The sequence below is a fragment of the Syngnathus acus genome, chromosome 1, assembly GCF_901709675.1.
Source record: "Syngnathus acus chromosome 1, fSynAcu1.2, whole genome shotgun sequence".
Classification (NCBI taxonomy): Eukaryota; Metazoa; Chordata; class Actinopteri; order Syngnathiformes; family Syngnathidae; genus Syngnathus; species Syngnathus acus.
In genome coordinates, this window is record NC_051087.1 from 13,477,818 (window position 1) to 13,488,244 (window position 10,427).

The following is a 10,427-nucleotide window of genomic DNA, read 5'->3' on the forward strand; positions in this document are numbered from 1 at the left end:
ATATATAACATGTTTATAACCTTTTAAATTACGTTTTGCCATTTACAAACATTGGTTTAATGATTGCTGAGTGAATTCATGTTATTGTAGTCCATTGGTGGACTGGGTCCTTTTTTTCCTGACTTTGCAACTTTGACCTCACACTTTAAAGGGGCGTTATAGTGCACTATTCCTAATTGTAAGTGGGAGAACTCTGACTTTGCACTTTAATCGAATGCAGCCGAAATCCTCTCAAAATCAACTGCCAACATAGCGGACATACAAATACTAACAAACACAGCACTACACCGGGCTAGTGGGTTCTATATTCCCGTCAGAAATCTGCGTAGGCCCACTAAAGCCCCTGCAGCATTAGATTTTACATTCGGAAATAATTTATTTATTTATTCAAGTTTAAATAAGAGAAACAACTTCTAAAGTTACCATTCTGTTCCAATCCAATCCCCATTTCCTTGTTTGTGCTGGACCTGTACCCCGTGTGTGTTTGGGAAGGGAGGGACAGTAGGAGTCTTTCATTTACTTGCACATTTGGTTTAAGATAGTGCCATTGTATGTGATCACTGGTAATGTTTTTGCTTAATATGTATTCTTTGGACATTGGACAAATAGTTTCAACTTTTATGTCAAACATGCTCATGCAGTGTATTATACTTTCACTTGGGGGATAATTGATTATTATAAATTCTAAGAAGTTATTACTTTATTAAGTAATGATTGATTTTTTTTCTCAGCCCCCCACACCTCTTTTGATCTTTGAATGATCTCAACGTACCAGAAGGCAACACAACCAATTATCATAAGTAAAACACATTTTATTCAGGTTGAACGGATAGAGCTATAGGCAAATCCCGGAGAGCTTTCAGCTGTTTATATTAAGGGAACACACTATTACAACTAAAGACCTTTAGCAGCTCCAAAAATGTGAACAAGAATGCAAAGCATGTCACCTCTAATAACACTGGAGCATTGAAAAGAGAAACATCGATTTCTCCTACAGCTCCACACACAGTACTGGATTCTGTTGCTAAATATAACCAGTCTAATCAAAGCTTACACGTTGTGTCTAACAATTATATTTGCATTTGCTTTATTGTTTCATATCTTGTCTTTTTCAACAGCAATTAATAATATAACATCAGACATTCTTGCATCAGAAAGCAGCGACGCAAAAAAAATTAGGGAGGCGGGGTGAAGTGTGGTTATGGTGTGTGTCGATTGGCGGCGGTCGAGAAGCCTTCATTCATCGAAACGCCTTTCATTCGTATTAGTGTGAAACCGGGCCATCTGCGCGAGTTGGCCGGTTAACATTCGAGTCAAAGCGTATGATACTATTGAGGTGACTCGGCTTTTAGGGTGAGTTTGCCCCCCCACCTCAACGTGTTATCATTAGAACTGACGAGAAATCGTTTGATTGTCTTACCAAGACGCTATTACGTCGGTGCAGCTAGTTAGCACGCTCGTGAAGCTAAGTCAGCATGCTAGCACCAAGCATTTGCTAGCTTCTGTTATCTGAGCATTAGTCCTACATTGTGAATTCCCTTATAAATCACCACCCTACATCTTATCTCTTTCAATTCCCCACTAGTAAATTACTGATCTCTGATTTTAAGTTTGACCTCAGTCTTTCGATTCGAGGGCTCGCACGCTATCGATCTATTGTTATTGTCTTTCTTTCCTGCTTGTTAGCTTAGCATTGGCACGTTATTTTGTACTCCGCAAGAACGAATCGTTTCCCTCATTACTATCATTGCGCTGAGTGCTATCATTAAGTAAGTAGCTTACTTGTTATGGTGCGAAATTATTGCATGAAGTCCCGGCCTGGCATGACATTGTCTTACTCATTAGCCAGCCCTCATTCAGCGCTAGCGTCTTCCAAGTGTTAGGAAAAACTTATAGATATGCCAATGCGCATTTATTTAAACGTATTTCTAAATGTGTGTTATAGAATTGAGGACTGGCCCGGAACAAAACCTGGATCAGTGCCACGATGTCTAGTAAGATATGTTTTTATCTTGTGTGATTTGGGGGTGGGGGGTAAAACTGCTTGGGAAACATGTTAATAATGTGAAGTAATTATAATCGAGTGGGAATTCTTGCTGTTCGGTAAGTATACATTTTTTTTAGCAGACGAGTTGAAATGCTTATAATTTTTAAATGATTATAAGTTTCGATTATAATTTTTAAATAAATGTATTTTTCATTGGGCCTATTTTCAATTTTCAGAGAGGCCATCCTATGCTCCTCCCCCTCCCCCTGCACCTACAACTGTAAGTATAGCACATATTTAACCTCAAATAATGACTTGGTATCTGAGTTATATATATATTTTAATAAATTTCCCCGCTTCGGTAACTGTGCTACTGCAATTTATTGTGTTCTCATATACTCATCTTTACTGGTTTCTTTCCTATCTTTAAGCCATTTCTCCTTTGTGTATGTCCCATTTGTTTCCAATAGCAAATGGCCAATACAGCAGGATTTGTGGGGTACAACCCCTACAGCCATCTGGCCTACAACAACTACAGACTGGGAGGGAGCCAAAGCAGCAACAGTCGGGTAACGGTATGAATATTGTCATAGCAAAAACAAAGATGCGCATCTATTTAAAGATGTGTATCTATTTGTTTCCAGTAAATTCAATACACTACACTGCAAGTTGGCTTGCTAAATTTGTCACTTGTCTCAAGAACCTGTGAGCATCCCCAAAAATGCAGCCATTCACCTGACTCACCTTTGTTTGAATACATTGTGTGAAGCTTTGGACCTTCTCTCTTGAAAGAATATTAATAAGACAGTGTGAAACACAGCATTCCAAACTGCTTTTGCTGAGTCCTGACTTCATAATAGTGCAGACTGGCTTATCATCAGTTTATTCAAACGCCACCTGCCTTGGATTGCTGCATTTCTGACAGCCATGTTAAGTAACCCATGCCATTCCTGTTGCCATGGAATTATTCACTTGCTGCTTGGCATGATTTTGGCTGCTGAACAGTAATTCAGTCACTGCATGAAAGCTGTGCTTGGCTAACTCTGATAATGGTGTCATGTCCCATAGCAGACAAATCATGTGCTTTTTAATTTTTTACGCATAGCTGATTCTATTCTATCATATTGTGGTACTGCACTTTTTTAAAGCGATTATAAATTTTGGTGACAGTTGTGCTTAATTCCAAGTCGTTTTTTTTTTTTTTTTACACAGCATACCCTCAAATATAGTCATGTAGTTCGCATGGTTTCCGGATATGAATGATGGGCAAATGAAGCTTCAAGATGATTCATGACCCCGTTGTTGTGTTTACTTAGACCTCTAGATGGCACTCTCTGTTCACCGAAAATCTAAAAGCCCACGACTTGCCATTTCTTAAAACCGTCACCTTAAACCAACATTGCCATCTAGAGGAGCCAAAGAATACAACAGCTGGTTCATGAAGCTTCATTTTCCCATCACTCCCAGATAATGTTTAAGCTCTCTGTTTTGTGCTTTTCTTTTGTCAGAATTCCTCTGGAATAAATATACCAAAGCCACCCAAGCCTCCTGATAAGCCACTGATGCCGTATATGAGATACAGTCGTAAGGTAAGTACTGTACACTTTGTGAAATCTTTGTGTTTTGCATCATTGATTCATCATGTGCGCAATTGGAACACTTTAACCATTTTTGTGTATGTCAAATATAAACAGTTTGAAATGTCAGTGTTGCTTATCAAGGTAGGTGTTTTAAAATTTAGCCAGTACACACACAGGATAGTCCTTTATCAACTTTGGAGATGGAGCTTAAAGCACACGGCCTCCTCTGGTTTGTGACCTCTCTGCAAAGAGATAACCACTTATAGCCCCTCCAACCCAACCCAATCCCACGCCCATGTCTGGTTCTCATCACCAGGTTTGGGATCAAGTAAAAGCCTCCAATCCCGATCTGAAGCTATGGGAAATTGGGAAGATAATCGGTGGCATGTGGAGGGACCTCACTGATGAGGAGAAACAGGATTATTTGAATGACTACGAAGCAGAGAAGGTTGGTTGTTTTACAAAGAATGTTTGTGGGTCTTTCATGACTGATGACAACAAGATACAGTGAATATAAAACCTCTACACACCCATGTTCAAATCTTTTTTTGTGTGTGTGATATAAATTACCGCAATAAAATAAGATGATCTAACACTTGCATAACTCATCTGGAGTAAAAAAGGATGGTAGCTACACAACATTAAATCCTGATATAACTGGAGAAACTAATTTATATTCAATCTCTGGTAAATGGGAGTCAACACACAACTGCAATGTTCCCCACGTAAAAGTTCACATATTCTAGTAATCTGTTCCCGACATCTTTTTTGCCTTCTAGCAGAAACCTGAACACTTTGAACTAACACTGGCTGATATTTAAAACTTTAGAATTCCTTCCATTTTTACTAATACCCCAGTTCAAAAGCATGATGTTGCCACTACTTTGCTTCAGTGCAGGCATGTTCATTTGGTTTGTTGTGTTTGCAATTTAGGGCTGGATGATATATTGTTATCGTACTGAAATCGACATGAACATTCAAGATGTTAACATTGAAATTAGGATGATATCAGTCACATGACCTGGCGTTGATCGACAGGCTGAAGCCAGCCAATACAAATCTACTTGCGTAGGTAGCGGGAGGGAACAAGCGGAAAACAAGTGGTAGACTATATTTTCATATTCAATTGCTGCTGTGATTGTTCTGTAGAAAGAACATCTCACTGTAGTTAAAATGAATAATTTTGCCAAAGGCCTACATATTCCATTTAAAAGATTTCAGCCGGACTACAATTATGGCAGCAAAAACTGTTGCCAATGCAATATTACTACCCCCCCCACCCCAAATTGATTAAAACTAACTCTGGAATTACCTCCCCTAAAATGTGAGGCAAGTCCTTTGTTTTTAAAAATAATTTTTATTTGGCTCGCGACTGACCGCGTTATTGTAAAGTACTGTATATTATTTTGTGTTTTCACGATCTTTGTGGTTGTCCCAATGTTATATGTGAAGTGTTTTATTGCAGCTGTTGTAAAATGCACTATGTAAAAAAAGTTGTATTGTTCTGTAGGATGTGTCTCCTAAATGTCAAGAAAAGCCTGAAAATGTAAACCTTTGGGGTTAATGAGTGGAACTGCGCCAGATGTCGGCTCCCATTTAACACGAGTTTGAATGTGATTGGTCAATTCTGAACGCGACCTGTTATAAGAGGGTGTTCACAATTTGCAACCACATTATTCCTTGTTCCCCTTTCTGAAATGCTTTTCTTTCAGTTGTGTTGTGCAGGTCATAAGTGGGCAAATGGCCTCGGTCTCAAGTTTTATATCACAAAAATATTTGATTGGGCTTGTGTAGAATGACGTGTCTCCGGAAGTTGCGGGTCCCTCCAGTCCTCATTGCTTCCTGTATAACAATCCCGCATAACCTCTTTTCTTATCTTGATTTTAGCTGGTGTGTGCTTGCTTGCCTTCTCCTTGTAATTCTTGTCATCTCCAACATAGATTGAATATAATGAAAGCATGAAGGCCTATCACAACTCGCCAGCTTACCTGGCCTACGTCAATGCAAAAAGCCGTGCTGAGGCAGCACTCGAAGAAGAGAGCCGTCAGCGGCAGTCTAGACTGGATAAGGGCGAGCCATACATGAGTATTCAGCCCGCTGAGGATCCAGATGGTAAGGCCACTCACTCAGCTTCCTTTGAAATCCACCACACATTACAACACAGTGTGGCAATTACTTTAGTGGGACCACACAAACTGTTCTCTTGTATTTTCCACTGACACCACTCCCTTTTTTTTTTTTTTTAGTGATTTCATTTTGGCTATTATTTGTTTCAAAGTGGCCAATATTCTGCAAAATGCACTTTCTTTTTGTTCCTGTTTTAAACGCACGCACACCAGAAGAATATGTTAACATGAGCTACACCCATGTGAAGGAAATGATGCTTGCACTGAGTGTAGATGCTGACAGTGGAAGATAACGAAATTGAAGAAAATTACAGATAACAGCACTTGGAAAGTAACAAGTCAGGCCATAAAATCCCCAGGGTTCGGAGGAGATCTCATGTCCACATTGTTGGTCACGTACAATTAGCTCTCCTCATCATTCAGATTGTGCTTCATTACTTGATGTCTGAAAAGATTTCAACCCAAGTACCGGTTTTTGATATAAATGAGTAAGTTTCATATTTGTGCAGTGTTTACTTACAAAAAATCATAGAAGGTTATGTATAAGTGCATTGTTGTACTAAAAAGAAGCCATGGCTATGAGATACTTTTAGCTAAATTAATAGCAAAGATGTCTACCAATCAAATAATTTCAAGCTAGCATCGTGCACACTGATCAGGATGTCTGATCACTCCTTCAAACAGCAAGGCTTATGTAGGAATAGTAGTTTTTATGATTATTTTATTGTTCTATATATATGTCTTGTAAAGCGCTTCGTTTGTATTGTATTATGTATTGTATGGTAAGATGGCACAACTGTCCTGTTGTTTTCACTAAACCTTGATCATTTGTGTAGGACAGTTTGGCTATGTTGATGGAAAGCTAAAAACAACCTGTTCATTGAAAGTGTTAGTGTTTGTATACCCCTGTTTTAGCTAGTTTGGTACACATTCTTTTTTCTTAACCGTCATAAGGTACAGTTGAAATAGCCTGAGTTTGTCATGGATTTTTTTCTCCCCCAACTTTTTAACTGCTCAGTATGGCTAACTTTAATATACGTTCTCTGGGTTGCCAAAAAGGCACGCTTTATGGCAACTAAATTTCATACCATATTTCAACACTGAACATGTCATAACATATCAGATAGCTGTAGAACAGGTGTGTCAAACTCATTTTTGTTGCGGGCCGCATTGTAGTCATAGCTTCTTTCGGAGGGCCATTATGACTGTCAACCCAAATAAATGTATGAGCACCTCATGTTATATACAGTAAAAGCTACAAAACAAACTCGTTTTCAAATCAGACGAATATCATATTGGTCAAATATTAAAAAAAAAAAAAATTATCATTAAAAGTGAAGACAATTTACAATTCTAGGAATGACACACGGGCCTTGAGTTTGACACTTGTGTTGTAGAAGGTCAGTTTTGCGTTAATATGTTGCTCAGTCAATTGTTTGCACAGCTTTGAAAATACACTTTTGAGGCTGTACTTAACATGCAGCTTTTTCATGTTTTTCTAGATTACGATGATGGATTTTCAATAAAGCACTCTGCAGCAGCCCGTTTCCAGCGCAACCACCGTCTGATCAGTGAGATTCTCAGTGAGAGCGTAGTGCCTGATGTGCGCTCTGTAGTCACAACTGCCCGTATGCAAGTCCTTAAGCGTCAGGTCCAGTCTTTGATGGTTCACCAGGTATGATCACGTTTTGGACTTTTATACGTAGGTCCAGAATGTTGGTAGTATTTGGTAACGGTTGTCTCCTACCACAGAGAAAGCTGGAAGCAGAGTTGCTTCAAATTGAAGACCGCCACCAGGATAAGAAACGAAAATTCATTGAAGCCACAGATTCGTTCACAAATGAGCTCAAAAGAGTATGGCCTCTTTTTACATCAAACAGTGGTGAAACGTTCCCACGCCAAGCTCATTTTGCATGTTTAATAAACTGTACAGTGAGGAGCTCTGGTTAAGTGCCAGGCTACATCTGCCCCGAGCCACAAGATTCTGTTAATTTTATCCACATGTGGCAGTCACAAAGCTGTAATCTAACATTGTTTACTCCAAAATGAATTGCTGCATTTGTGGGTGCATTATCAACAGCTTACAATAGGTGGTGCCATTTGCCTCCTTTTATGGATAACGTTAGAATTATCAAAACATGAGGCTCCTCCAAAGAGTAAAAGGTTTTTGACAATCCAGATGTTTTGAATGATACTCATTCTGTATCTTATTTTTCTTCCAGCTTTGCTGTATGAAAGTAGAAGTGGATATGGAGAAAATTTCTGCAGAAATCTCTGCAGCAGAAGAGGCAGCCCGCAAACGGATGGCCGAACGGGAGAAAGATGCAGGTGACCGAGGAACAAAAGAGGCTCCCACTTGTGGCCCAGCAGCAGCAGCAGCAACAGAAGAAGAAAAACATGGCAAATCACAGCCAAATCCCCTCGGTGAAAGTGCCAATAAGGCAGCTGAGAACAGTGAGTTTGTCTCCAAAGATCCATCAGGTGAGCCATGTAACCAGTCAGATGATTATGTCTGGCTCACAGAACAAGCCCTATTTTCTATCACTGTTTATGTTTTAATGTTCTTTTCCCACTCTTTCACTTTTGCAGGGAAGCCGAAGGCTGCGGAGGAACTTCAGGAACAACCCGGCAGCGAAGAGGGCGCTTCAGAGGACAAGGAAAGTGTCCTCGAAGGAGCCATGGAGGAGGGAACCAGTGACAGTAACACAGGTTCTGAAACCACTTCTGCTCAGACAGAAGATGCTTTGACCAGTGAGCCATCTGAGGCTTCCAGCAGGGCAAGATCAACCCACTGAGTCACACCCCTGTGTCGGAACTAACCGCCTTTTTCCTCTTATGGACGCTCATGAAGTTAACCATCTATTATCTCCTCCCCGCCCCGAAAGCAGGCATAAGAGATGCTCTTTGCAGCAGAAGTCAGCAAATTCATTGTTGTTTGAAAAGTAGTGTGTGTGCCACAGGAGCCTGCCCAAAGTAACCAATCCACAGAAAGAACTGATCTAGGCCCACTTAAGCAAATATAGTTTCATAACTCTTATAACATGTTAAACAACTTCATGTGAATCAATTGTTATGTATGTAACAATGTTTGGTAGTGTAATTGTTATTTTTGCATGTTTCAATTCCGAATAACTCTTAGTTTTTCCTTAGGCCTCGTGTGATCTTAGCAGTAGACATTGTTCACTACCAGTATTGGTGTTATGGTGACTGTGAGAGTATTTTTGTGTGTGTGAGGGGTCGCTAGTAGTATAGTGATGCCAACTATCGCGCTTGTTTTTCATTTGTTATATTTTTGTTATCCTAGTCCATCTAAAGGTTTTAGATATATCACTCAGTCATCTGTGCTGTACAATGATCAGATGATCACAAGTATTCTCAAGTTTGGTAGCTGTCAGTCAAGTCGAGAGCAGAACATGCTCAAATCTAAACTTACTAAGATATTGATGAGGTTTGCTTGGATAAGAATAGCTCATCCATGTTGTCATACAACAGCATGAACAGTCCAGAAAATGCAATTTTAAATGTTTTTTCTTGTACACATTTCTGCCAATAAACGTTTTTATTCTAAAAACATGTTTTTTATCTTTTTTTTGGTATAGTAATTGCGAAAATGGTGTCAAAAGTGGGATTACTCATCATCGGAACTTTTATAGATAAAGCCAGCTACTGTACAGCACTGGCATAAGACGAGTTGGCTAAACATCGAAACTTGTTAGGCGCTGTCGTTTAGTGACGGGCAAATGGAGATTCAAATTTGTTTCATTAACTTTTGTTTTGTTTTACTTGTTTAGTCTGAAAGCACACGGACTTGTCATGTTTTAAGCCTCAGCAGTGAGGGCTAAAAAAAATTAACTGGTTCATGAAGCATACTTATTTATGCCATTTATTTTCCCAAGATTACTGCCATTTATTCAAGTGGTCTTCGGCAAGACTTTGGCATGCTCATCTGGGATGTACCAGGATTTGGGGACCTTTGGGAAATCACTGACAACTCTTAAATCATGACTGCATTTCTTTGCAAAATAATCTACGACCTCTGTCAATTGTGGGTCCTTTGAGTCGTCATCACATTACCTCACACAATCACACTTTACATGTGTTTTCCTGTATAGCCTAAATCTGAACATTTGGTTCCAGTTGGGCAGTCTCTAACAGTGGGAGTGCAACACTTCCTACTGACATAGTGTTCATGTCTAATGGAATAGAATATTCATTTTTGAGTCCTACAATGAGGAACCAGGTTTTACAACCAGTAAGTGGAAAGCATAATTATACATTAGCCCAAACAAAATGTAGCCAAAGTGACGGTTTACGCAGCATGTCATTGCCATTCAATTAACATTTTGAGTGTCAGGGTTATGCTGTTTGTCCCAAAATTTACTGTATAATGGCGGCATAGTTGCACTTCAAATGGTTTATCACCCTATGAGAAGATAAAATGATTCCAAGAGAATTGAAATAGAAATGTTATTGTGAAGCTGAAAAAGAACAAAAGCCTCTCTTAATCCAATTTCTTCCTCCTCTTTTTGACTCGTACAGCTCATTCTTAGTGGGGTAGACAATAACAATATTTTATTTTCCCTGCTTTACTTTGTCATGAGGAAGTGGGTAAAGATAAAAGCAGCTTGTTCTGAGTTCCTGTGCTGACTGCCATACAGTAGGCCTGTGTGTGGACCACCCAGTGGAGTGTAATGTGAGTAAGCATACACTTGCCACACTCGCTGGAGCAGTGAG

The 10,427-nt window shown here is 39.5% G+C and overlaps 1 protein-coding gene across 4 annotated transcripts; it reads left to right on the top strand.

Annotated features, from left to right (window-relative positions):
- Positions 1-1,201: 1,201 nt before the first annotated feature.
- smarce1 (SWI/SNF related, matrix associated, actin dependent regulator of chromatin, subfamily e, member 1) lies at positions 1,202-9,266 on the top strand. Of its 4 annotated transcripts, none has more exons than XM_037252758.1 (11): positions 1,202-1,357; positions 1,946-1,994; positions 2,224-2,267; positions 2,458-2,562; positions 3,496-3,576; positions 3,884-4,015; positions 5,508-5,679; positions 7,196-7,368; positions 7,446-7,547; positions 7,916-8,174; positions 8,283-9,266. In XM_037252758.1, exons 2-11 carry the CDS (start codon positions 1,988-1,990, stop codon positions 8,486-8,488), a joined length of 1,281 nt encoding a protein of 426 aa, XP_037108653.1. In that variant the 5' UTR covers positions 1,202-1,357; positions 1,946-1,987; the 3' UTR covers positions 8,489-9,266. The 4 variants fall into 4 exon arrangements, with proteins under 4 accessions (XP_037108653.1, XP_037108670.1, XP_037108662.1 ...); XM_037252775.1 differs by having other exon boundaries at positions 2,458-2,556; XM_037252767.1 differs by having other exon boundaries at positions 1,219-1,353.
- Positions 9,267-10,427: the final 1,161 nt, after the last annotated feature.